Below are 27,348 nucleotides of genomic sequence, written 5' to 3' on the forward strand. Positions count from 1 at the left end.
CTTTCATCATGCTTATACTCCTGGGGATTTGCTGAGATTCTTGCATCTATAAGTTGATCCAAAATTCATTAAATTTTTGGTTACTGCTTCTTCAGAATTTTTTCTCTGCCTCATTCTCTCTCTTTTCTCCTGAGCCACAATTATATTAGACTTTCTAATACGGTCTCTCTGGTCCATATTTCTTCTATTGCCACTCTGTTCTTTTTGATCAGAGAAGTCGATATCTGTCTTCAAGTTCATTGACCCTTTCTTCTGTCATCTCCAGACTGTTCCAAAGATCACTTAAAGTCCATCCAGTAACATTCATCTGTTGTACTTTTCTGCTCTAGAATTTCAATTTGGTTCTCTGTTACAATTATCATTTCTCTGCCAAAATTCCTTCTGTTCATCCATTGTGACCTTTCTTTTTCCTTTGAGAACTTTAACATATTTATAATAGCTGTTTTAAAATTTAATTCCAACATTGAATAATCTTAGGGTTGCTCTCTCTTGATTTTTTTTTTCTTGGCCAGGAATCCCATTTTCGTGTTCCTTTCCCATCTAGTAATTTTTTATTGCATTCTGGACATTACAAACGGTACTTGGGAGAGGCTTTGGATTGTTTCCTTCTGAAGTGTGTTGACTTTTGCTTTTGCTCCATTTTGAACTTTTGGGGGTTTACTTTTGTATTTTTGAGGGTTGATCTGTTGCACATCTGCCCTTAGTCCTAATTTCACAAACCCTTTTATCCTGGAACATAATTTTTTTTTCTCCTAAGTCATAGTTTCAATGGAGAGCCTGCAGTGTTTGCACAGTCTCTGTGACTTGGCAGGTCTTGGGATCCACACTCTTCTCCTTAGTAGTAGTCAATAGCTGAAATCTCTGCTCAGCTGTTATCTTCTTGCTGCTCCCCTTGAGTGTTATTCATACATATGCAGTCCAGGAGCCAACCAAGGATTTGAGAGAAGTTTACATGTACATTTTCAGGGATTCTCCTCATTTCCAGATGCTCTGGCTGACCCAAACTCTCTTCTTTGAAACAGAAAGCCAATAGAATTACAGATTTCTGCTTACATTTTAGTCACCTGGGCCATGCTCTGGGGAGGGCCCTTAGTGGAAAAGCAGTACAAACATGGATCTCACCCAGGGCATTTCTCTCCTTTCAAAGGTTGGATTCTCTCTAGTCTCCACCACTTTTATTTGTTCTTTAGTGCCTTCAAATCTCTTTCTCTTTTGTCTAGAGTTGGCCATTATTAATTACAGGAAAGTTAGCCCTCTATAAGTGGCTCAGTCACAACTCAGACTAGCTCCTCCTTACACGTACACAATCTTGCTGTGCCTGCCTTTGTGGTTAGGACACACAGTCCCTGATGAAATGCTTGGAGCAAATTTGGTGTTCTGCTCATCTCGTGCAGCCCTGGCATGTCAGAACCAGGAGGAGGTAAGCTGAAGGAAGTTGGGTCAGGTCCTAAGCCATAACCTCTTTTCCGCAGATGCAGTGTGTGTGGAGCACACGTCCTCAGATCTTGCAGAGCCAGGCATCATGGAAATTTTGGTATTGAAAATAAGATTTCAAGAGTGTTCATGCTTTGAACACCTATTATGTGCAAGCCGTGCTGGGGACAAAGATGTGAATAAGGGAGGCTCTTCTGGGGTGAAAGAAAAACACCACCCCATGGGAGCCCTAAGTAGACCCCTTAAGATACAGTGCAGGCCCCCTTAAGATACAGTGCAGGGATCCCTTCTCTGACAAGAGAAGGCTTCCTGGGGGGGGGGGGGGGGGGGGATCCCTGCACTGTATCTTTTTTTTTTTTTTTTTAAATTTTTATTTACTTATGATAGTCACAGAGAGAGAGAGAGAGGCAGAGACACAGGCAGAGGGAGAAGCAGGCTCCATGCACCGGGAGCCTGATGTGGGATTCGATCCCGGGTCTCCAGGATCGCGCCCTGGGCCAAAGGCAGGTGCCAAACCGCTGCGCCACCCAGGGATCCCCCTGCACTGTATCTTAACTGAGGAGGGGAAGTCAGCCAGGGCAGAAGGGTGGAGGCCCAGTTTGGGGCCAGGGGACAACATGGGCAAAAGCTTAAAGTGTGTTGTGGGAGGGGGTACAAGGTAGGAGTAAGTCCTAGGAGCCCCCCAACTCACTGAGCACCTCCACCCAGCAAGCGTCTGGTCTTCACAGCAGCTCTCAGAGGCTGGCCTGGGGGTCAGGGCTTGTCTGAGCTGGTAAAGGCAGGACTCACTCACACAGTGCCTGGGCCTCTCGGTGCAGCTTCCCGCCCTGACGTGCCTGGGTGCTGGGGAGCTGACAGGTAAGCATCTTTTGAGAGAAGTAAGGTGCTGGATGGGACCCTGACTTCCAAAGAACGGGCTGATGTGAACAACACACTCCATTTATACACTATCTCCCCTGCCAAAGACTTTGAAAACCAAATACTCCCCAAGCTATGGAAACTCAACCACTGGCTGATTGTTAGGACTTTATTATTATAATCACCCGGCCCAATTCCAGCCACTGAGGGCAGAACAATGAGCCATTGACGCCGCACGGAGGTCTTGCCTCCTGTCCACCCTCTCCCACGGCGGAGACCTGGCGCTGAGGCCTCAGTGGGGAGGAGGGCGGCATGCCTGTGCCCTGGCTGCACCACTGCACCCCATGGGGACTTCTGGGGGGTCTAGGCATCGGTCTCACTCAACAAGTGGGAGGCCCCAAGAAAACACATCTGGACGTTGCTTTAATCTCCTCACATTCTGTCCCATATCTCGACCCTGGTAGCTAAAGAACTAATTACATCTGCTTTGGGAAATTTATGGGTATGAAAATTCTTCAAAGATGCTAAAGACCCACGGCACCATTAGCTGTTCTCACCACACGTGGCCTGCGTGCCTCACTAATAAAGCCATAAAAAGAGGCCATGGGGTGCCCTGCGCCGGGGTGCCCACTCCTGTGTGCCTGGTGCCTGGTGCCTGGGAGCCCCGGTGGGGCTAGTGGACAGTGTCGAAGGCAGGGAGCTGGGCCCAGCTGGCTCTTGAGCCCCTGCTGCTACATAACAGGGCCACATCGTCTCGTGTATATAGTCCCACTCTATTCCCAAGCATTTGGTGTTATTTGATCATCAGTTATAAGCCAAATATCCCGATTTTATTAGGAAAAAAAGAAAACCAGCTTAATTTTGTGGAACCGCAAGGCCGGATCACTGTCCTGTGAAACTCTAGAGGCCAGCAGCTCAGAGGGCTTGAGCTGGGCCTGCCTCACCAGTCCTCCTGCTGTTGCCGCTGCCTCGGGATTTCCTGCCTGGAAGAGGCCGGGGCATGACCTGCCAGGCTGCAGAGGGCTCCGCTTTTCCTCAGCTGCCCCCAGGGTTCACCAGGGTCAGGTTTTCCCCCGTGAGTGCCCAGCTCTCGGCCCTGTCCTAGGGGGCCAGTTGCAAACATAGCAGGCACATAGGAGGGGGTCCCCTCGCTGCCCGCCCAGATGGCTCTGCGGCGGCTGCTGGGACCCTGGCTTGGGTTTCGGGATTAGGGAAACCCAAGCACCGTAAAGCACGTCGAGGCTGGGATTAGGCGGGCTCAGCTCTAAGATGCTTTGCTGGGCCCCATGGGCTGATGCAACGGCCTCTTCACTGCCTTCGAAGGCACAGGTGCTTGGCCCGGAACCAGAACGTGCTGGGCTCCCAGAGCCCCGGGGTGGTGGGACCAGTAACCCGAGAGCTCGCCCGGGGCTGGGCCGGCAGATGGGGGGGCAGGGGAGACAGGGCGGCGGAGCAGTCCTCTCACAGGGGTTTCTTGGGGGACTGCAAGAAGCAGTATCTGTAAAACAGCCCCACGTCCTGTCTCCTCCCCTCGGGGTGCCCCAGAGATTCAGAGCAAGTGTGGGCTCCTGGCGGGCCCTGGCTATGTGTGTGTGTGTGTGTGTGGGGGTGTGGTGGCACAGCTGTTGACACTCTGGTTCCCTGAACATCACATTGCTAGCCTGAGGTGGGTGCTGTCTGTGGCTGTGGGATCCCAGGCTGTCTGCCGCACGTCCTTGGCCTCTGGCGAACGTTCCCGTCATGGTGGGGCCTGGCCACAGGAGGTACCAACACCAGTCACAGCTGCCAGGCAGGGACGCAGGCTCCAAGGAGTGCTGGGCATGGGATCTCCCACGCTCACAGATGTCCCTGGGCCTGGCTGTGCGACCCGACGTCTCTTTCAATTCTCTGCGGTTCTTACCTGGTGAAGCATCTCGAAAGACCAGCCTCCTTATCTCCACAGCCCGTGGCCGACGTGCCCCAAAGCTACCTGTGGGCCTCCCTCCTTCAGCAGCTTGTGTGAGGGGGCGCCCAGCAGCTCAGCTCCCCCCCAGTCCAGCCCGGGTGGAGCTGGGATGCCCGCCTGGGCGGCGAGCAGCAGAGTGGTGCCTGCAGAACCTTGGGGAACACCTGCCCCCACCGCACCCCCATGAAAGAGCCCAGCAGAGAAGCCACTCCTCAGGTGGGCAGAGCCTGTATCCTGTGCCACCCCCGCGTCCCCACCCTGCTCCAGGAGACTGGCATCCAAGGTGTAGCTTTGCTTTATTTACCGATGCCTCAGCCTGGTACGGGACGGGCCTGAGGCATTTCCCAGAGCCACCAGGCTTCCAGCAGGAAAGGCCAGGCCCAGGATGGTGGCAGAGGAAGGACGAAAGGAGGGTCGGGCATCGGTGCTGCCCCTAGGAGTCCCGCCACCGTCTGGCTCTGGGCTTTCTCTACCAGGCACCAAGGGAAACCCGATGAGGATAGGGAAGGAGCGGGAGGCCCAGGGCCCCAGGTGACGGGCAGTGGGGTCCCTGGTGCTAGGAGGGTAAAGGCTGGTAGGGCCCCGGCCTGCGGGGGGCTCCGATGGACGGACACCTGGTCCTGTGCTGCAATGGCTACATCCCCTGCCCTGTCCTTGATTCTTGTCTCTGCCCCAGAATGGCTGGGCCTGAGGTGAGGGAGGGAAAAGCCACGGCCCCCACATCAGACCAGAGGTCCACAGCCTGTGAGTTCAAGGCCAGAAGGAAGCATCTTCCCCTGAGGCTAGGGGCTGCCCCCAGCAGCCAGGCCCAGATGTTGCCAAGTAGCCAAGCACCCTCACCTTCTGGGTCGAGAGCTGGTTTAGACTGAGAACACCCTACTGCTGCTCACTCACCCTGGGGGCAAGCTCCCAACCCGCCTCTGGCAGCAAGCAGGCCAGTGTGCCCTGCATACACCCTGACCGGGACCCAAGGGTGGGCCAAGTGGGAGCAGTGGGCAGGGACAAGGAAGAAGGTGGGTGGGTAGAGGCCAGGGCAGGTCAGGTTGGGCAGGCAGGGGGCACTCAGGGACCCCAGAGTGGAGACGGGTGAAGGAGTGGCCCCCAAGGGACACAGAGATGGGGGTAGTCTGGGACCTGGAAGGCCTGGCGGGGTGAGTACGCCAGTGTGGGGAGACAGGAATGGCCCTGGCAGCCGGGCCCCCACCCTAGCCAGGCCCTGACCAGCAGCCCAGCACGGGGGAACCTCTGGTAACGTACTTAGAAGAGCTAGCTGTCTACATGTGGACTTCCCGTGAATGGTAGGAGCCCACCCTGCCAGGGAGCCCCCTCCCCAGAACGGGCCTGGCACCCAGAGCCAGAACAATCTGGAGGGCTCAATGGCATGGCCTGGTGGCCCTAAGCCTCAGGAGGTGGCATAGCTCCTGATGACTCCGACATCCGGTCTTGCAGGGTCCTGGGTCCGTGGCAGCTCCTGACAGCTGGGTGTGCAGCGGTGAGCCAGGGCCGAAGGTCCCCGTCCTGTCCCAGGGCCCAGGGCCCAGGCCACACCTCGGAGCTGCTACCCACCTGAGCCAGGTGAGGTGAGGCGTATGGCCGAGACACAGCCAGGCTAGCCACCCTGGGGACCTCAGGGGCAAGCCCAAACCTGAGGCCACAGATACAGACACCCCAAACCGCAGGCGCCACCTGACACCAAGCTGTTTCTCACGGGGCAACTCCACCTGTGAGGGCCCCTGGCTGGGCACAGCGGTCACTTCCTCTGCCAGGCCTCCCCGCCATGTGAGAGCACAGCCAAGGCGTGTGTGGGGAGGGTGTCCCCCAGCCAGTACCCAGCGAAGCTGGCAGTCCCAGCCGGGCTGCGGGATGTGGGGGTGGCCCCAGCAGGGCTTGAGCGTTTGGGCCACCTTCCATGGGCTGCCGCCACCTCTTGTGCTCCCACAATTGGTCCCAGGTATCCTCAGCCTGCCCCTCTGGTTCTCGGTCCAGCCCTCCATGATAACTCGGCACCCCTCCTCCGTGGAGCCGCCTTCCTGGCAGCCTCAGGATCTTTGGAGACAGTAGCTCACGAGGCTGAGGGGGGAGAGGGGTGGTGGGTGACCAGAGGGTGACCTGCCCTGCTTCACAGCCGAGGGGGAGGCACGGAAGGGGTAGTCCGGCCCCTGAGCAGCAGCACCTCCCCCACCAACAACGTCACTGCAAAATCTGGAGCCATGAGCAGAAGCGTGCAGGACATCGTTGGGTGGTTACAGGTCACACGGAACCATCTGAGGAATTGAAATCATATTTTCATTGCATCATAAAAACACGCCAAGGTGTTGGGAAGGTAGGCGTGGAGCCAGGAGAGCACCTGGCCTGTGCTGCTCTGGCCCCTCCCTGAGCTCCTTGGTGGGGACGGAGACAGGGCAGGGGTGGGCCCGGGGGGAGGCTTTGGGCCACATGGTGAGTCTGGACCTGGGCAGTCCATGGGACACACAGGAAAGAAGCCACCGTGGTCCTGCTCTCACTCAGACTGCAGCCCCGAATGCATGGACGGGGGACCTCAGGCTGTCAGCCATAGGCTCCACCAAGCAGCAGGAGCGTGGGGGGAGTCCCTGCTGCTGAACCGCATGGCCAGGCAGGCACGTGCTGATGCAGCACATGGTCCCGAAGGCGGCCTGGGTGGTGACAGTTGCCAGCGTGGGCCTTCCGCGGCAGGCTTTCACTCGGCATGCCCACTGGCTGTGACCCGGGCCAGGCCTCAGCCCATGGTTTACCAGGAAGGGGGGGGCCTGGGTCTCCTGCACGGGGCTGTCCCTTGCCCTCCCCCAGGAGCTGTCCTGTCCCCGTCTAATGGACAGTGAGGCTGGCGGGGCCCAGGACCACAGAGGCCTCTCCGCTAGGGGGGCACAGGCTGGGTGAACGGGCCAGGCCCAGCGTGGGGGGTGCAGTGGTTACAGACTCCACAGGTGCGCGGAGCAAGGCCCCTTCTGGGGAAAGGGTGTGGAAGAAAACCACGGAGGGGGGGAGTGTTGTGGGGACATAGACACGGGGCTGGTGTTCGGCTGACCCGTGGGGTGGGCAGGCAGGTGGGGAGTCCCCGCCCCAGAGACCACCTGGTGTGTGCTCTGGGCTCCCACTCGGGCTGTGTCCTTTCCACCGTCACACAAAGCCCCAGAGCCACTCTAAGGGTTCCGTTTGCCCCGTGGCAGGGGCCTGGCCCCCCCAGCGGCCCAGCTGCCTTGCCGCCCTCTACAGACCTCACCCTTTGCCTCCAAGGCAGGGGAACACCTCACCCCCAGCACGGAGGGGGGCCCTCCCCTCACCTTCCGAGGCAGGGGCGCGCCACCAACCGTGCGTTAAATGGGACACGGCTGACGTCTCGCTGCACTTGTCAGGAGGGCGCTGGCCCAGCCCTGCACTCGGCAGCTTAATTGGGCGTCTGAGAGCTCCTGCACGCGCTGCACGCCGGGCGAGCGTCGGAGGCTCCCGCAGGCCCATTAGGTGCAAAGACATTCCTTTGTTCGCTGACAAGCAGGGTCCCATCCAGGGCTCCCGGGCGGGCAGACTAAGTGCTGTTTTCTTAAGGAAGACACGAGATTAGCCGCCGCTAAAGCCCAGCACAATGCGGGCCCTGCCTGTCACTGTCAGCCCACTCTCCGCACTGAGTGACAGGCCGGTGGGCCCAGCGCCGCTCCCTCGGCCCATCAAGCCTCAATGCGCAGGATTAGCCTGAGCGCAGAGACAACCAGCTGGGAGGGCGCAGTGGGAGCAGAACGAGGTGCCCGACGTCCAGGGGACAGAGCCCCCGCCACCCCTGCCAGCTCCCGTCACTGGGCCACAGCGCTGGCAGGTCCCAGCCCTCCGGAGCGCCGCCTGGCTCGGAGCCGAGCCCTGCAGAGGACCCTGGGGGAGAAGGGCTCGGGGGTCCCGAGGTGTGGCCACTGGGGTGCCACCCTGCCCCCTGTGCAGCACAGCTTCAAGGCGGTTCCTGGACAAGGGTGAGGAGGCGGAGCGTGGGTGACAGGCTGGTGGCTGGGCCCCCCCACCGGGCCCTCCCGGGGTGCTGGAGGCCGCACACATGTCAGGAAAACACCCTCTTTATTTACATTCCAGAAACGCCAGGGGGCTCGGACGTGGGCAGCCCACAGGGGGGTTTCTGCACACGTTGTCATCTTCTGGCATCAGGGCCTGGTGGGGCTGGTCCAGGTGGGAGGGTGCGTGAGGGGCTGGGGCTCAGCGCCCCAGAGCCATCCCTGCAGGGCACGCGGCAGTCTGTCCAGGGGCCACCCATGCCAACTACCTCGGGGCTCTCCAGGCAGGGGTGAGGCCTCCAGCGTCCTACAACAATGGGGGGCAGGGGGGCAGCATGGGGTAGTCACACGGGCCCCGCATTTGCCTGGCCACGTCTCCCATGCCAAACACAAGGACCGCCTGGGGACAGAAGAGGAACGGACCCCAGGGAGAGCCCCTGCCCTTGCCACACTGACACAGCACAGCGAACCCCGTGCTAGGAAAAAAGATTTTGAAATGATAAAAATTTACGGCGGGCTCTGAACAAAACGGCTCTGTCAGGTATGATGTTCCAGGAAGAGCTTCCTCAGGATGCCCCTCGCTTGTCTGCGTTGAGGGCAGCCCTGGCTGGGGCAGAGCAGGGGCCCGGGCTGTGCCCAGCGAGGCCGTGGGCCCCGGGCAGATCCATGGGACCCTCGACTGCCACTCAGCCCCTCAGGTCTGCTTGAGGGCATCTTGAGGCCCCCCCCTGTCCCTAGTCTACTTCAGCCCTCAGGACCCCCATCCCAGAGGGGCTGATGGGGGTCCCCGCAGGCTGGGCTGCCAAGCCCAGGGAATGCTGCCACAGGGGCAGCCGAGTAGGCCCTGACCCCACGCAGCCTTCTGGCCACGGTCAGGGAGGGACTCGCGATTTCCTCCTCCTCAGAAGAGGGCTGGGATGAACAGACCCCAGGGCTCCCACCTGCCGCCCTCAGCCTCTGACAGAACCAGATGTGCGCGGCTGCCGTGCACAGGGCAGGGTCTCCACCTTCTGGGCGACACAGAAAGGAGCCGACGCGGCTGTGCACGAAGCAAAGCTGGAGAGGGAGGGTGCTCTGGCCACCCAGCGGCCCAGGAGCTCAGCCAGGGGACGCCTTCCACACCCAGTGTCCCCCCACCCCTGACGATAGGCCACTGTGTCGTGACCCAGCCCCAAGACACTTCCTGCACCTGGGAGCAGCCAGGCCAGGCCAGTGTCTGGGGGACGCTGGGGGGCGCACACGGCCTCCTTCCCCGCCAGGCTTCTTCAGCCCCTGCATCCTGAGCACAGGGCTGCCCTGTCTGAAGCAGCACGGCAGGTGTGGCCTCCCATGCACCCGGAGACAGCAGATCACAGTGGCACCCTGCCCCCCTTCCATCCTTCAACACAGAGCCTACCTCATGTACCTGGATCTGAGCCTCCGAAGAACCTGGCTGTGGGGCTACCGGTGTGCCACGGGCCCTTGGCCTGGCAGGGATGGCTGCTTACCCTCAGCAGCCCGTCACAGTGGGGTCTAGGCCCGAGCGCTTGGTGATACGCAGCTTGGCCACCTCCTCAGCACAGGTGGGGTGGATGCCCACGGTCCGCATCACCTGCGCATAGGAGGCTCCACACCTGCACACGGGGATGGGAGATTCAGGTCACTAGTCAGTGCAGGGTGGCGTGTCCACATCCTCCCATCCCTTGGGAGATGACATCCCTTGGAAGGGCCCTTGGGAGGGCCATGGCCTCCTCACTGCTCCCCAGCCCTGGCCCCAACCCTCTCTTCCACCAACACCTATGCTGGACCTGCCCCATACTGCCCCAGCAAATGCCAATCAGCCCCACTTCGGGCCCACCTCCCACCTACCTCCCCCGCACCCCCAATCACTTGCTCCATCCTGGTTTCCCACTGCTCCCACCCCACCGGGCACTGCCCCACCTCGGCCCGTGGCTGGTCCTTCTGTGAGCCCACTCCCTCTCCCCACCTGTCCCAGCAAGACCGAGCCCACGGCTTACCACTGCGGCCTACACCTTCTCAGCCCCTGCCCAGTCCTGCTCACCTGATTTTCTCACACGCGTGCCCCCCTCCCCGCAGCAGCGACCATCCCCGGGGCACCTCCTCAGAGACAGTGAGCGTGGACTCCCCACAAGGCGCTCCCACCATCCACAGACCAGGCTGCAACAAACAGCCCTTCTTGCGTCTCCGTACGCACGTCAGGATATCTGGTGGGTGAGCTCCCGGCACGAACAAGTGTGTGCCTTGTGGACAGGAGGCCCCCGTGGGAGGGGCCAGTTCACACCCTCCTCCTGCATCTGAACACGGGTCTCCTCACTCCACTGATTTGCTCCAACCTTCTGCGTCTCCACTGGGCAGATGCTGGAAACCATCACCACTGGATTGGACAGTTTCAAACCTTTTAACCCTCCTTGGCCAAAATGGTTTCTCAGTGTTTTAATTACATTAAACATTTCTACTATTAATTTTAATTTTCTTTTTCTGTGAATTGCTCGCTCGTGTTTTCTATTGGCTCTGTCCTGTAATTATTATGGTTACCTGCCAGGAAGCCTGGGGTGCCCCTGGGGTATCTGGACTAGTCCCTCACGGCCCCCGTCAGTCTTCCCAGGTCCCTCCCTGTCCTCACACTTCCCAACTCTACCAACCTCTGAGGCTGGACCTTGGCCACAGCCACAGGCCCCCAGTGCCTATGGGGCTCCAGGTGGCCCTTGCAGCCCCTCTCTGCTCCTTTACTTCCACTTCACCTTCCACCCTCCTGCCTCTGAGGACCACCCCCACCCAGAGCCTCCATCAAGGCCCTACTAAGCACAGCCCGGGCCCAAGACCCAGGTGTGGAAAACACTTGCCGGCTGTGGGGCAGCTCTCCCAGACCTGCCGGGGTGCCTGGCCATGTGAAGGAGGGCCCCGACCCTGCTCATTCTAAGGAGAGAATACCCAAACTGTGACACCCCACCCCCGACACCATGGCCAGGGACAGAACCCCTCCCCTTGCCCTCCAGGTGGCCCAGCCACAGACCCATGTGGTATGGCTGGCTTAATAGCAACTGGCTGGAGAAGCAAGCTGCCTCTCCTGTGATGGGACCTGCCACGTCTGAGGAGATGCTCTGCTGAAAACACACAAGGCTATGTAAGGGCGACATCGACGCAGCAGACTCCCGATTACCGTGCCCTGCTCAGCTTTCAGAGGGACGCCAGTCTGAGCATCGCGCAACGCTGACATTCCTCTGCACTTACTTGATCCCCAGAGCAAATCCTTGAGTGACTTCGCCCGCGTTGGGACCGAGGAAGTGCAGGCCCAGGACCAGCTGCGGGGGCTTCCGCAGGCACACCATCTGAAAGCCACACTGTCAATGGTCAGCCCGGCTGGAGACGGGACCCCTGGCTGCATGGGTGGCCCTGGCCTGGGGTGCGGGTGGTTGCACGGGGCTTCCTCACCCTGGGTGCCAGCTCTTCCCCTGCCTCTCGCCTCCGGGCATGCCCGGCCCTGGACCACAAGGACACTCACCTTTACGTAACACTGGGACGCATCCCGTTCAGCCACTGTGAACTCCAGTGGTTTATAATACGCGTGATAAACCTAAGTGACAAGATACCGATGCTTGGACTCAGCAGCCTCTTGGTTTGCAGGGATGTGGTGGGGACCCAGAGCCGCCCACGTGGCCTACAGGTTGTGGTCTGGGGTAAGGACCGCCTGAGCTGGCCATGAATAGCACCCCTCTGTCTCCCACACAAAGACAGACTATGGCTGGAGCCACATTGTTTGCGGGACAGAACTTCTCCCACCCAGGCCCGACGCCCCCATGGACCACAGCCGCAGGGTGGGCACCAGACTGGCTGCGTGCAGCCCATGGGGTCTTGTCACAGAGCCTGAGGCTCAGCGCAGGGCACGGTGCCCCCAGGAGCACACGTCAGGTAGATGCTGCAGCGTGGACAGGGTGATTGCAGGCCGTGGAAGGGGGTGCCCAGCCCACCCGGCGGCTGTCTGGCCTCCCAGGGGTGCCCTGGTGCTGGCTGGGCCCTCACTTGAGCAAGGAGGAGGAGGTCGGCATGGGGAGGCCCCCAGCCCACACTGGAGCTGTCGGCCAAAGGCTTTCAGCACCCGAGAAGAGCTCGACAGCGTGTTCGGGGCTGCGGCCAAGTAAAAAATGAGCAGGGCCCTCACATGTGCTGCACAGCCATTATTAATTAATGGAACTTCAGAGAATATTGTTCTAACTAAGACAGAATTGAAAAGAAAACAAACAAAGAGTATTTGGCCATTCAACATCGTGAAACATAAAACATTATAGAATGCCACGAACATATGTCCCCATGTACTTGTGATGAATCAAACAAAAATAGCAAATAAAGTGCTGGGCGGAAGGCTGGCCTGTCAGGCCCGGCCCGTGATGGAGGGGACCGGGGCACTGGGGCAAGAGGCAGGCCCTGCAACTCAGTGACTCATTCCCAAAGGGCACTAGGCCCGTGATGGTGGCCACATGGGGTCTGGTTTCTCCTGGTCCGTCTGCAGGCTGCTGCAGTAGCAAGATGAGGCCACAGCAAAGGCTCCCAGCACCCACAGCCTGGTAGGTTTCAAAGCCTCCCCCATCATGCCAGGCCACCTCGGGCACCCTCTGGGGCCACCCCAGGGCCACGGCCGGCTGGCTGAGCAGATTCCAGAAGCAGCCTTCCTCTGGGTGAGTAGCTAGTCAGGGCTGTTGGGGGCCTGTGAGGCCTAGCTGGCTCTCAGATAAGGAACAGAGGCGGGGGTGGCGGGGAGGCGGAGGTACCCGCGGGCAGGAGCAGGGCTGGAGCAGGGCCGGGGGTGGGGAGCAGAAGCCGACAGCAGATGACCGCTGGAGGGTAAGAGAAGCTTTCCCAGGTGGAGGGAGACACGTGGCCCTGCGAGGGCCACACCCCAAGGGGGCCCTCATCTTCTGGACTGTCCTCCAGCGCTCCTGTCCCACACGTCCCTTCATGTCGTGTCGCTGGGGCCCCCTGCCCTACCCTGCCAAACCACAGGTCCTGGGACGCAGGGGTACCAGCACTCCTGCTTGCCCTCCAGGCCCCCTCTGGGGAGGGGCTGTCATTGGGATGTGAGTGCCACACAGGCCTCAGGGTCCCGACTTACCTCCACATGCTCCTCTCCATGGCGAGCCACGGCCTCCTCCTCCGACAGCCCCACACAGCCGTACTCCAGTGGGGTGAAGACTGTGGTGGGGACCTGAAAAGCAGGTCCCAAGTGAGCTATGCCCTGTGGGACACAGAGCTGAAGATCTCCACTCTGGGGCACAAGGAAAAACAAGGACAGGCCAGGTCCCCAGACGTGCTGGCTACAGCCTGCGGGGGGTGGGGGGGTGGGGGGGGCACCCACAAAGCGAACCTCACATGCGTGCACATGCACACGCGGCAGCACACGTGCAAGTGTTGGCACATATGTACGTGCATGCACAGCCCACGCCCTCTGGAAGAGCCGAGGCCGTCTCCAGGCCGGAGGGCAGGGGGTACTCACGTTGTCATAATCCATCACGTCCGAGGCCTGACCGCACAGCCGCTGGGCCAGGAGCCTTCCTGCCATTATAGCCGTGGGTGTCAGCTCGGGCCGCCCCTGAGGCAAGGAAGGAGCCCAGGTCACTCTGGCACATCCGAGACTGTGCGGCACCCCTGCCACCCCTCGCACCTTCCTGGTGAAGCTTCTCCCTTTCAGTTTGCCTCTGGGTGCCAGGGCCCTCAGCGGGTTTGCTCCTTCTCCTGCTTGCTTGCCTCCATCCGGCTCTGGGGAGATCCCTGTGCTTACGACTCCCTTAGCCAGAAGAGCAGGTGAGCTGCCAGTGAGCCCAGCCATGCCACCCACACTCGCCGGTGACTTCTCTCTGAACCCCTTCTTCATGTGGGTGATCTTGGAGAGCTGAAACCTCAACAAAGCTCGAAGGAGATCCTGCTACTATTCCCCTGTCCGCATTAACCGGGATTCACTCTAAAGCGGGCCCTGGAAGCATTTCTTGTGCTCCTGACAAGAAGCTTGGCTTGCACGTCACAGTCCATCACAAATCCCAAGTCAGAATGGCGTGCCGCTGGAGGGCCTTCTGTCCCTGGGTGTGTCCTGCTGGGGGACCGGGGCGGGGGGGCGGGGTACGGCCCCCAGTGTTCCTACACACGTCAGCCTGGGACCGGCTGTCAATCACCTCTGCAGCAGCAGGAAATGCAGATGTTGTTTGACATTCCAGAAATGAATAGAGATCCGCAGAGATAAACTCGTGAAAGCAGCCCGCGCATTCCACCGGGCCTGACTACGGAAACGTCCATGCGCACAGCACACAATATGTCACTAGACAATGGCTGTCCCGCCTGCCTGCTGGACTCGTCCCCACCTCACCGGACCACTGGGGTGTTAACTCTTTTGACGGCCCAGAATGACCTTTCCCACTGAGTGGATTTAATATTTCAATAAATATAGCCTTTGCGTGTGCTATTTCCAGCACTACAGTCTGGAACACTATGGTTTCCACTATGCTGGCGCCACCCTCAGCTCCTGGGCTGTGCAGAAAGCCCAGTATCATACGTGTGGCACTCTCTCCCAGGACTACCGGTGCTGCAGCACACAGGATGAACACAGAAGGTGCCCTCAGAGAATGACGCGTCCCCACTGGCAGAGATCACACGAGCAACAGCACTGCCCAGTCATGCCCAGTCAAGCAGGCACGTGAAGCCACTCACTTCCATCCACAGGAGCAGGCCAACTAGACGGTCAAAGGTGACTTGGTGGGAGGAGTGGCTGCAGCTCTGACACCTGCTCCAGCAAGCTGTACCTATGGTCCTGCCTCCATTTGGCAGTCTGCTCCCCACGTACCATTTCCTGAACCTGGCAGCCTGAAGGACTCAAGTGGCAGCCGCTTGGCTCAATGTCAGCACTGACCACAGCCAGTGGGTGACCTCTCTGGTACACTGGGCATAGCAGGGGCCATGTTGTCCTGGTAGGAGGGGTCTGAATGGGGTCAAGTGTCTGCAGGACAGACCTGTGCCAGATGGGGAGGCTGGCCTCTCAGGAACAAAAGGGAGGCCCAGGCTTGTGTGGCTTCCTGCCCTGGTCTGTCTCTACGAGTGTGCCAAGCTCTCTGGAAGACCCACCCATCATGAGCTGCAGCAGAGGCTGAGGGAGGGATGGTCCCACAGCACTGGGGAAAACTGCCACCTGTACCCCTCGGCTCTGGGATGCCCCACCCACGGACTCATTCGCCATAGATACTGGTTCCCCCTACCCCCAGGCATTTCCCAAAGTGGGTTCTGGGGTGTGGGTGGGTGAGGCAGTGCTTGCAGTCTCGGGTAGGCACAAGTATCTTCGCTGAGCTTGCCCGGGCCCTCTAGCTCACTCTGCTCCTCCCTCAGGTCTCCCTTGACCGCGTACTATGCATCCTCTGACATCCACCTGAAACAGTTCACTTACTTACTTGTCATCTGTGACCCCGACCAGAATGCCACTATAAGGCCTAGGACTTTTATCTGTTCCTGCAGTGGCTACAGAAATCAGAAAAGTGGCTGGTGCCAGAGCACCTCATGGTGGGTTTAACAGCATCCCCCAAATTCGTGTCTGCCTGGAACCTCAGAATGGGGCCTTGTTTGGAAATGAGGCTCTTTGCAAATGTAATGAAGGAAAGAATTGAATCATTTAGGGTTGGTCACTTAGGGTGGCCCTAAATCCAATGGGCTTTTCTCCTGAGAAAAAAGAAACAAGGACGGTTGCACACATGCACACACACGATCACGGGCAGAGAGTGCTGCAGCTCTGAGTCTGGACCGCCTGCCGAATGAGCACACATCCTCCCCTAGAGGCTTAGAGGGAGCACAGCCCAACCCATACCTTGACTGCAGACTTCTGGCCTCCAGCATGTGAGAGAATACATTTGTCTATCTAAGCCACCCCGTGGTGATTTGTAACGGCAGCCCCAGGAAGCTAACGTGTCAGGAACGCTGGCAGGACGCTGGCAGGTCTGGCCACCAAGAGGTCCGCAGGGGTCTGGGGGCCCAGTGTATCTCTCAGGCTCCTTTGCCAGGGTCCCTCCCGAGCCACCTTCCTTAGGCCATGCTGTGCATGTACAGGATAGGCCGACGGCTCCTGAGGCTTTGGGAATGTGAGGGTCCCACAGCTGGCCGGCCATGAAGAGGCCACAAAGAGGGGTGCGGTGCTGACCAGATGCCTCCCAGGCTAGGGTAAGGCTTCCACCAGGGACCCGCAGGGGAGGACCAGGCAGGCTTGGTGAGTGGGACTATGTCCACATGCCCTGTCCCCATCTGACAGCCTGGGCAGGGAGAGTACTGACCCGCCCACAAGTTAGAAGGTAAACCAAGGCCAGGAGGTCAGCTCGGTGCTGCAGGACCAAACAAGGCTGTGCCCAGCAGCAGCATTTCCAGGGCTCTGCACCTCCATCCTGCCGTCGGGAAGTTGAGGCCCACGTTGTGTGCAAACAGATGTCCTTCCCTCAGAGCCACACGTGGGGAGATTTCAGAATAGCAATTTGCTGATGGCGCTTTGGGTTTTTAAGCCTGCCCCACTGCTCCAGACAGAAAGGAGGAACATTCGAGCAAGCAGAGGCTGGTGACCAATCCTTCCCAGAAGTTGAGTCCAACAGCACTTGGGGTTTGGCCCAGAGGTTCCGTGAGCCTTGTTAGGTGCACGAGGTTGGGAGGCAGGTGCAGGCTGGGGTTGGGGGATGGGGTGCGAGACCATGGGCAGGTGCAGGCTGTACCTCTGCTACGTCTCCGATGGCATAAATGTGGGGGACGGAGGTGGCCTCCTGAGCATTGACCAGGATCTTCTGACTGTTGGGGTTGGTGTTTACTCCAGCCTTCTCCAAATTCAGACTTTTGGTTTCTGGAATTCGACCTGAAGAAGTAAAGAGAAAGCTGAAAGACTTGTAGCAGGTCTGACGGAGATTCCTTGGTTTATTCAGAACACTTGCCAGCATGCGCACTTGGAATTGGGAAGACGTCAAGCACAGCAGCGTCGAGGGGCTCCCAGCCTCTGTGGGCCTCACACGTATGCACATCCACCCCTACACCTTTATCTGCACAAAGGAGCAGGACCCGGAGGAACAGAAAGGAAGGAAAAGGGGTGGAGGACGCAGAGACAGAGATAGGTCTTCTCTGAATATATCCTGCAACACAATTTTGGTTTTTAAATCATATACATAGTTTTTATATCCAAACAACAAAAAAATAAATAAAAAATGGGGGGGGGGTAGTTCCTGTACCTTGTAAAGAACCTGAAACAAATGGGCCTCATTGGATATGCAGCTGATAACTGAGTATATACAGAGATAATTTGCTCAGGAGACTATGGTAACCCATATTCCCACCATGTGTCCTAAGAGAATTATGTCCAAACAATAAATAAAGCTGCAGACAGACCTTATGTGCCATTCAAAGACAGTTAAAACAATATAAAGTCAAATTTGAATTGGAAATTCATTTTTTTTTAATACAAAGTTCCTATGTCTTCTGACCACAGAAAAAGTCTAGAAGTAGTGACAACCCAAGAATGTGTGTGCCCCCTCCCTGGACGGTGATCTCAACCCTTCCCCACCGCGGGGCTGAGCTCTGGGGAGCCGGCCCACATCAGGCCTGGATGCCCGGTGGACACAGCAGAGCGTGATCAGAGGTCACCACAGCTGTAGCTGCAGACACCACCGGGTCCTGAGGGGAGAGGCCATGGAATATACAGAACCTGGGCCTCTCACGGAAGCCGTGGCTCCTGTCACATGTGCATACTTTCCAGCGGCGCCAGGATGCACGTGTGTGTCTCAGTCTCTGTGGAGCACATCTGGGGGATGGCCTCCTGAGTCTCCACGTGGCCCTTCCTAGGGTAAGGCGTCATCCCTCCCACTCTGCCCATGATGCTGGGGCTCCCACCCTCCCACAGGGTGCTCTTCTTGTAGGCTCATACAGGACGGTGCTTCGTGGTGGATTAATGCTTCTATCCTGCCACCAGATGGTGTTTGCATGAATAATCTGAGGCCTGCTGTCCCCAGAGTCGGGCAGCAGGACGTCCTCTGGAGGAGGCAGTGAAAATGCACGGACTTATGTCCTGCTCAGGGCTGGCCCCACAGACCCTCTCTGGCAGCCAGCGCAGGGCTGAGCATATGGGGCTAGAGTCAGGCCGTGGGCAGCTCCACACAAGGAGCCCTCAGCTCCTCTGCTCGGGTGCCTGTGGCACCTGCCTGGCCCACATCCCCAGCCTGGAGACCTCTAGAGCCGAGAATGGAGACGGGCAGAAAGACAGAGCCCAAAACCAAGCACGGGGTGCGGTCATTTTGGCTAATACTGATGAGCACACCTTGGACGCAAAGGCCAGCAGGGGCAGGAGATGGTGGCACCGGCCTCCCTGCCAGGCTTCACGTGCTTCAAACCCTGGGCCTTGTCACAGGGGCTATCACAGGGGCTGCCGGCACAGGCGCCTTGCTCCCAACCTGAGATAATGCAGCCTCACTGAGCCGGGGGTGGCAAAGATGGCCCTTCCTGTGGGGCCTGGGAGGGCAGTGGCAGCCCCTTGGGGCTCCGGCGGCTCCCGGTATCCCCTGAAGGCAAAGACGAATGGTTTCAAAGGCCCGGTTCCCACAGCTCGTGGTGGCTCAGATACACCAGAGGTCGGGTGGCGGGTGGTGCCAATCTGAACATCTGGTAGACCTAGTCCTGTGAAAGGGAAACCTTAAGTCTCCAGCTGCTCTCCCAGAGTGGGAAGTCAAAACACAGAGACTCAACTAAGCCGCGCTTCTCAAGTTCACGGGGAGCCGGCTCCGGCCTCTTCACTCTGCTTGGCCACAGCAATCAGGTACTGGGCGGGCCGACCCCCATCGCCCAGCATACCAGACACTGGCGGCGAGACAGGAGGCTCTGGAGGTCCCTGCCCTCTGACAGCACCAGGGCCAGCCCCCGTCCTGTGAATGGAGACGCACGGGTGTGCAGGGCGCACCCTGTCACACTGGTCAGCGTCCTGCCCTAGACGAGGCAGCCTGGGAACCCTGAGTCTAGGAAGGGACTAGAATGTGCTGTGCCTCAAGCAAGGAAGGAGCTGGGCCCAGTGGGCAGGCCTGGTGGGGGTCTGCGGAGTGGGCCGAGGGTCCCTGCAGGTAGGGAGGACTCAGAGTTGGGCCCTCAGACTCTCCCCAGACCCCCAGTTCTGGCGGGCAGGCATACAGCAGGCCCATGGCCTCCTGGTGATTGCTCCAGGCTGAGGCTGGAGTGTCCGAGGACAATGCTGGAGGCCCACAGACCATGGGCCATGCTGTGCTCCTGCCTGACTGGTCAGTAGAGGCCAGGAACGTTTCCTCCTATATCTCCTGGTAACCACGGGAACCACACACCTCGTAGATGTCAGTCTAACCACATCCAAGGTCTCAAAGAATATCAGATGAATTTAAAATATCAAGATGCTGTTAAAAGGAACAGCAGTGGGGGTAGACAGAATGAATATGCCCAACTTGTGGAAGGCAGTCTACTGATACTTCTGGAAAGAACAGTGAAGGAAAAAAAAGAGGCTGCACCGAACAGAGATGGCCCTCAAAGGACAGCCATGGGCACATCAGGTTTTGGAAGCTGTGCTGGCAGGGCCTGGGGGGTGGGGGTGGGGGGAGGCCTGGGCAGGGGTCTAGCTCCACCCAGGCACCCCATTCTGTGGGGCCATGCCCCTGAGCTGTAGTAGGCCCCCGCCAGCTCCATGTGGCCACAACCAGGATGTGGGCCTCACTGAGCAAACAACCTGGACGTGGTCATGGAGGAGGGAGAGACGTACCCCAGGACACTCCAAGTTTGTTCCTTTGTGCTCAGATCAGGTTCATGTCTCCCCACAGGTGCAGGGCCCCCACTCAGCTCATGCCTGGAGCTCCCAAGGAAGACAGATAATGGGTGCTGGGGTGGGGACCCAGTGGCTGGCCGTGCAAGCAGGGCAGCTCTGGCCCCACGGACAGCGCCCAGTCTGGGTCAGAAGCAAGACTCAGGCAACCCCCAAAGTCTTCTCCCTGACAATTTCCCTCTAATACAAAAATAAAGGTATCACTCCTCAGGTGATTTGGGAGAAGAGAGGAGTCCCCATGGAACCACCCCGTGCATCACCCTGTATGTCTCACATTGTGCTTCCCTACCCCCAGCAGGCCATCCACTCCGCGCACTGAGGGATCTCTGCCCCCTGGGGCCTCAGCTCTTTGGCACCAGCTCTGGTCTGCTGAGTGGGCTGAATGGCTCTCCTGGACCGGCTCCCACATCTCCGCTCCCCAGACACCCTGGGATGGGATGCAGGGATCGTGTTGGTTTAGTCCCTTGGGACGTGTCCTCAGAGGGAGGCTGGCCAGCAGGCAGGGCTTCCCTGGCACAGGGCTGGGAGCTGTGCCCACGCAGATGGCCCCTTCTTGGGCTTGCTCCTTCACTCCCGCTGCTGTTGTCATTTCCACTTTGATTGCCAGCACATTTACCAGTATAACCACGTACTTTGGGCCACGTATTAAGTAGCTGTGTTTTCTTCTGTGACCTTCCACTTTCTTGCCTTTTTGTCATTCATTTATATGTATCTCCATGACTTTATTGCCTTGTAAGAGCTTCTCACATGATACTCAAATGACACTCCATCATATTTACTGCAATGAGGGAGGGCGCTAAGATTCCAGATGCAAACTGTTCTCACTTTCTCCTCAGAGGCAATGTTCAGATAAACATGTGGATGGGCCCTTGGAGGTGCCCCCTTCATCAGGCTCAGCCCTGTCTGCTGACCTGAGCCCCTTAGGGCACCGTGTGACTCCTGGTGTCACAGAGGCAAGACAGTCCCTCCCTCCCTCCCCAGGCCCAGCAGCCAGGACACCCTGGGGCTCTGAAGCGGTGCAAGAGGCCGCATTCCTCCTGAGAGCTCTCAGTGCAGCTGGACCAGGCTGGCCCTTTCCTCGCTACCCTGGAGTTCCACAGCTGCTGCTACCGGCCCAGGGAGGCAGCCGGGCCACCACGCTCACCCAGCCAGCTGGAGGAGGCCACAGAAGGCGGAAGGTCAGATACTTCCCAGACGGTGGCTGGCGGTCATGACTACCTCCTCAGCTGGACACAGGGATGCAGACGACTGGACACATGCAGTTTCCTCTGCCTCCTTCACCCTGTTACGGGAAGACGGGCATTCCCTCCAATTTCACGCCTGCCTGGAGCACACGTTCCGACGAGTGAAGGGCAATCCGTGTAATGAGGTAAGATTTAAGTGCCAGCAGGAGTATGACAGGGTGAATGAGGGGCTCTGATTAGACAGATGAAGTGAGTGTGTAAAAGCAGCAGCCTGAAACCCAGGGCCGGGAGGACGGGGGTCCAGGAGGCTGGGCCAGCAACCCCACGCAGGTTCACCGAGGGCCCACCCCCGGCACCCCTCCTGGGAGGCACATGTGTGGCTCCCCAGAGCCAGCTACTCCCCACTCCCACGCTGGCCTGTGGGGCACTCTGGGCCAGACACAGAAGGTGGAACTCATGCTTTTGGCACCTCTAGTCAGAGTTCTTGAGGCCTTTTAAAAATTTATTATATGTCTCTTATCATCTTTGAGACTTTAGGGCAAAGGATAATAGCAAAGGGCTTTTATTTCCATGAATGGCCCCTTCTACGTAAGCCCCAGAGCCCCAGCCACAACCTCAAGCCCCCCAAGCAGGGTGGAATACTTGGGCTTGGGGCCCAGGCAGGGCTCAACGTTTGCTGAATGAATAAGTGATCTGAGGCTGGCGGCTTACTGTGACCCCCAGCACCGGCCACTGCTCCCTAGAGGGTCCTAAAGACCCCTCTCAGCGCCTCTCCTGCGGAAACACACAGGCCTTTCCGATTTAAGCCTTTGTGTACCACCGGCAACACATAAAACAGCTCGTGTGGGCTCCTAACCCCACAGCCAGCCCTGGAACTTGGCGGGGCCTCTAGCTCGGCCCAGTTATAGCTGGGTCCACAGGAACCCCAGAGAGGAACATGTTCCCTGGCAGGTGGTAATTATCACTATAATTACAAACATCAATATAACCTTCCTGCTGGTTGACTGCTCCCAGTAGTGCTTGCAGAATTTAAATAGTGCATATTAATGCATATAAATGATGCCCATTTATCTCCAAAAGCATTTCACTAAGGCTTTCCTTCTTCTTCTTCTTCTTCTTCTTCTTCTGTTTTTTTTTAAAGCAACTAGCTTCCACCAAGTTCTAACCATAAATACTGAAGGCGGGGACACTGGGTGGCTCAGCGGTTGAGCATCTGCCTTCAGCTCAGGGCGTGATCCTGGAGTCCCGGGATTGAGTCCCACATCGGGCTCCCTGCATGGAGCCTACTCTGCTCCTTTCTCTGCCTGCGTCTCTGCCTCTCTCTCTCTCTGTGTCTCTCATGAATAAATAAAATCTTTAATAAATAAATAAGTACATACATACATACATACTGAAGGTGACTTGGCAAAAAGACTGCGAGCGTGAAAGTAGGCCGGCCTGGGTCTGATGGCTGTGGAGGCGGAGGCGACCCTGGACACAGGCAGGAGCCAGCTTGCAGGCCCCTGGCCATGCAGGGCATCCCACGCAGAGGGCAGAGGGCCAGTCTGGGAGCACAAGGGGCTGCTCTCCTACTGCCCTTGCCTGGCCTCCATGATGGGTTAGCACCACCATGAGCCAAAGCCAAAATAAACGACAGCCACGGACTCAATGGTGCTGGGCGCAATGGTGCACCATCAAGGCCACGTGGTGTGGTGGGGACGGCCGTGGATGGCCTCAGGCCCAGCCACTTCCCTCGGCCTGTGGGAGGTGCCTAAAGGAAGAGCTCCATGAAAGTCTTCTTCCCCTCCCAGGCAACCACACACACAAGCAGATTTGAGTCTTTCACAAACCTGACCTCCGTGCTAAAAAAAAAAAAAAGGTGTTAGACTATGAGAGGCTCACGCACAGAACTTGGCCCCACACAGTTTCCTATGGCCATAGCTAGATACAGGCCCAAAGAAGAGGCCTGGTGGCCTTGGACTGGGCTTCTCTCAACACGGCGGCACCCATGCTCAGCCAGCTCCTCCCCAGCAGCCCAGAGCCAGCCATGGCTGTCCGGAGGCACCAGGGCCTGGACTGTTCCCTCCTCCTGGCCGGACTCAGAGCACTCCCACCTATAAATTCCCAACCTTGGGGGCTCCCTTCTGTTCGGTCTGTAGCCCCCAGAGCTGCAGCCCAGCACTCGGCACTCGGGGGGACCTGAAGGGGCATGTCTGCGGCATGGAGGAGACATCAGCTGAATGTAGCTGTGCCAGGTGCCTCCTGTAAACTGGAGCAAGCAGTCCTGAGGGTAGAGGGAGGAGGCTCGGGCTGCAGCCCATCCTGGCAGACACACTCCGCTCCTGGGCACCACGGGCCCCCTCACTGTCCCCACGGGTGCCACCAGCTAGCTGGTGTGGTCCATGTGCACACTCTGTGGGTGGTGTCCTCAGTGTGGTAGCTGGATTCAAAGTTGGAAAGCCGGGGTGGGGGTGCTTGGGTGACTCAGTTGGCTGACTGTCTGACTCTTGATTTCAGCTCAGGTTGTGATCTCAGGGTCATGGGATCGAGCCCCATGTCGGGCTCTGTGCTCAGCGCAGAGTCGACTTGTCCCTCTCCCTCTGCTCTTCTCCCACTCATGTGTGCATGCTCTCTATCAACTACATAAATAAAATCTTAAAAAAAAAAAGTTCTAAAGCTGGGCCCCCTGTGCCTGCTGGCTCTCTTTATACTATTTTGTTTTTAAAGATTTACTTATTTATGTATTCATGAGACACAGAGAGAGAGGCAGAGACACAGGCAGAGGGAGAAGCAGGCTCCACGCAGAGAGCCCAATGCGGGACTCGATCCCAGGACCCCAGGATCATGACCAGAGCTGAAGGCAGACGCTCAACCACTGAGCCACCCAGGCTCCCCCTCTTTATACCATTTTAGAGGCTCAGAGGTTACCTGTGGGTCTTCCTACAGGTAGGCAACACCAACTCCCCTAAGACAAAGTCCAAGGAAGAGGAAATGCCTGCTCCCTAACAGAGCAAGGGGACTGCTGAGCAGGCCAGGACAGCCCTCCCCAACACTCCAGGTGGGGACACCGTCTGGGCCTTTGGACCGTGGCAGGACTCCTGTGGCCCAGGGAGGGACGCCCCAGAGCCACCTCCGTGGCCTTGAAAGAGGGACGGGAAACCTTCTGAGAGGCTAGAGCTGCTGAGGGCCACGGCGTCCCAGCGGCCGGTTTTCCCTCCGAGAGCCTCCAAAACAAAGTCGAAGCTAAAGCTCAGCCGCACTCCGGCTTGGAAGGGTTTCCACCCGCAAGTGTCCGCCGGACGCCCCGTCCTGCCCCTGCCCCCCACCCCCGACGGCTGAGGATTCAGGCCACAACTGGTTAACTGCATGGGGTGAACTGGAGCCCGCGGCGGGTGCAGGCTGACTGTCTTCACTCAGCACTGTAATCGGCACATCTGCAGACAGGAAATCCTCCTCACTGCGAGTTCCCAGTCTATTATCTGAGACACCTGGTGTGGGTGGGTGATTCAGAGACAAACAATGAGCCGGCCCCCTGCACAGCAATTAACTGCTTTAACTGCTAATGTGTTTAATCCACCACGTGGGGATCAAGGCTGGGCCGAGGAAGAGGCTCGAGTCCTCCTGGGCTTGCAGACTGCAGGCCCACGTCACCGTCCCCTCGCACACTGTCCTCACCCGCGGGGACCCAGGCGCCAGCTCAGCCTCAGGGAAGCTCCTTGCAGCCTTGGGTGTGTATCCTCCCGACACGAGGGGCATCCTTCTCTCCGGTTTTTAACACGTGTCAAAGCCCAGCTTGCGTGCACACAGAGCTCACCACTAGGGCAGGACCTATGGTCCGGGAGCTGTTGGCTGTGCCAGCCCTTCAGCCCCCTGGGTGTTTTATTTTAACCTCCTGGATCGGATCATCCTTTATTGCGAACAGAAATAATGCTCGGTTAAAGGCTTATCGGGGTAAACCAGCAGAAAACATTCCCAGTTGTTGAACTGGGAAGCGGCTCCTGATTGTTTACAAAACCTGGCCCGGGAGCGAGCAGCAAAGTCAGCACATGCCCGTACAGCCCCAGAAGGCGTGCCAGAAACCGCCGCCACCGCCAGCCACCGCAGCGCCGCCTCGGGAAGCAAGGTCAAAGGCCAAGGACTGTGAAAAGCTTCCACCCCCAGCATCAATCATGCCAGGCAGACTGTCTGGGGGATGCTCTTTTTGAAAATACAGAAAATGAAATGGACTCCTGCGGGGTGGGGGGGCGGGAAGGGCAGGCCTGAGCGCCAGGGGCTCTGCTTGTCACCCACCAGGGACCTGTCTGGAAGCTGGGAGGACCTTGAGGCTTTCCGAGGGCACAGCCCCTTGCCCTCTGAGCCACTGCCATCAGCGTGGGCTTAGCTGATGGCATATGGGTATAGGCCCTTGCCTCTGTCCAACGGCAAGAGGACGGGTGTGGGTGGTGGGGACCCCGAAGTGATATCAGGGGGACAAAGGAAGAGGCTGGGGGTGCGGATGCGAGGGGACAAGCTCACCACCTTGCCTTTTAGAATGGAGTTTAAGATAAATGTCAATTTCGGCTTCTGGATCTGAGTAGTTACACAATCTGTCACAGTGTTCAAAATAAAGCTACTCAAATTTACTTTTACGATTTGAACAAGAATATTTCTTATGGTCCTTAACTAAATTTTGGGCAAGAGGCAGTAAATCAACTCCAAGGCATTTTCCTTGCTCCTTAAATCCTCTCGTGTAGACCCCACACAAGTGAAGAGCTCCGGCTCCTCTAGAATTTATTTCGTCGTCTGATTTCCAAGCCCCCTGAGAACTCAGGAAGACCAGAGAGGCCTCTCAGAAGTACATTGCTCTGTAGATGCAGCTCCGTTCCTCCTGGGAGCCTCACTGCAGGTCCTGACAAACGCCAACATGACACCCCTCTGAGCACTCAGTAAACATTCGATTAATTGACCTGGAGGCAGATGATGATTCTCATAGCTACACAGGTTCTGAGCCCAGGTCCACAGGGAGAGGACACCTGACCAGGCTCAGCCAGAGAGACCCCAGGGAACTAGAAATGCTGAAAGGAAGACCTGGCTTTCTCCTATTTCTAACATGCAAGCGCAGAGGGGGCTTAGGACAATGAGATTTCAACCCTAGAAGACAGGTATCGAGGTGGGCACAATGTCGGAGAAGGTGTGCTGCACCCAGCTCCACACGCCCCCACTAACAAGCCTGCTCACAGCGCCACCGTGCCCCAGCCACAAGCAGGCTCGCAATGGGCATGCATCTGAGCTCTCTGCTCTTCCCACCTCGCTCCATCCCTTCCCTCAGACCAGTCCAGGGCAGGCTCCTAGCCCCCTGCATCCCCACTCTCCATCCTGCACCTTGGGGTGCAGGGAGGAGCCAGCCTGGGAGGGAGGATTCCTGGCAAGGCCAGCAATGGGCTAATTGTGTCCAGCCATGCCTGCTTGGCTTTCACCCCCACAAAAAGCTGGACTCACACCTTACAGAGAACAGGAGGATGAGAACGCAACCAGCCAGCCCATGTGCGGCTGAGAAAGGCCCAAGGCTTGCGCCCCATCACTGAGCCATCTCTGGAAATCTGCAAAGTGTGACGTCCACCAAGGCCAATAACACATCTACTCCTGCAGAGCTCAAACCAACCTGCCAGAGGTAATGGAAACAATCCCACGGGCTGTTATGATGGCCCAAGAGGTGTGCTGCGACAACTGGCCCACCTGAAAGCCAGCAGAATGAGGGGGGCCCTGGAGACAGCAGGAAGGGGAGGTGGCGCTGCAGGTCTCCGTGTGTGGCTCCCACATGGCTCGGCGCACCCTTACCTATGGCCCACAGGACAGTGTCGAAGGTGCCCACGTCCTCCTTGCCGGAGGTGAGGTTCTCCCAGGTAACCTGGAGCTGGCCATCTGGGAGCCTCCGCACTCTTGAGGGGGTACAGCCTCTCAGGAACCGGGTGCCTTGAGAGGCCATGTATTCCGTGACCAAGGAAGACATTTGCTGCAAAGCACAAGAGAACATGCTGTGAGGCCCAGGCGGCAGTGAGAACGTCCACTCCTGAGGACTATGGGAAGAAAGGACGTGGCCTCCTGCCTGCCTAAAAAAGCCCTAGAGGAGCCCAAGAA

At 58.1% G+C, this 27,348-nt stretch overlaps 1 protein-coding gene across 20 annotated transcripts in view; it reads right to left on the minus strand.

Moving 5' to 3' along the window:
- Nucleotides 1-8,297: 8,297 nt before the first annotated feature.
- Nucleotides 8,298-27,348, minus strand: part of TXNRD2 (thioredoxin reductase 2) — a 49,665-nt gene continuing 30,614 nt past the window's right edge. For 5 of the 20 annotated variants that reach the window (XR_011994723.1, XR_011994732.1, XR_003232780.2 and 2 more), the window contains exons 11-18: nt 27,049-27,223; nt 16,968-17,104; nt 13,736-13,831; nt 13,355-13,447; nt 11,750-11,821; nt 11,479-11,576; nt 9,644-9,860; nt 8,298-8,554 (exon numbers count right to left, since the gene is read on the minus strand). Coding sequence is in view for 5 of the 20 variants with exons in the window: in XM_072723500.1 (XP_072579601.1) it covers nt 9,737-9,860; nt 11,479-11,576; nt 11,750-11,821; nt 13,355-13,447; nt 13,736-13,831; nt 16,968-17,104; nt 27,049-27,223 (795 nt within the window). In the remaining 15 variants the exon portion in view is untranslated. Of the gene's footprint in view, nt 9,861-11,478; nt 11,577-11,749; nt 11,822-13,354; nt 13,448-13,735; nt 13,832-16,967; nt 17,105-27,048; nt 27,224-27,348 lie in introns of all 20 variants that reach the window. The other 15 variants (XR_011994726.1, XR_011994724.1, XR_011994730.1 and 12 more) reach the window with 8 other exon arrangements.

The sequence above is a fragment of the Vulpes vulpes genome, chromosome 10 (genome assembly GCF_048418805.1).
Source record: "Vulpes vulpes isolate BD-2025 chromosome 10, VulVul3, whole genome shotgun sequence".
Lineage (NCBI taxonomy): Eukaryota > Metazoa > Chordata > Mammalia > Carnivora > Canidae > Vulpes > Vulpes vulpes.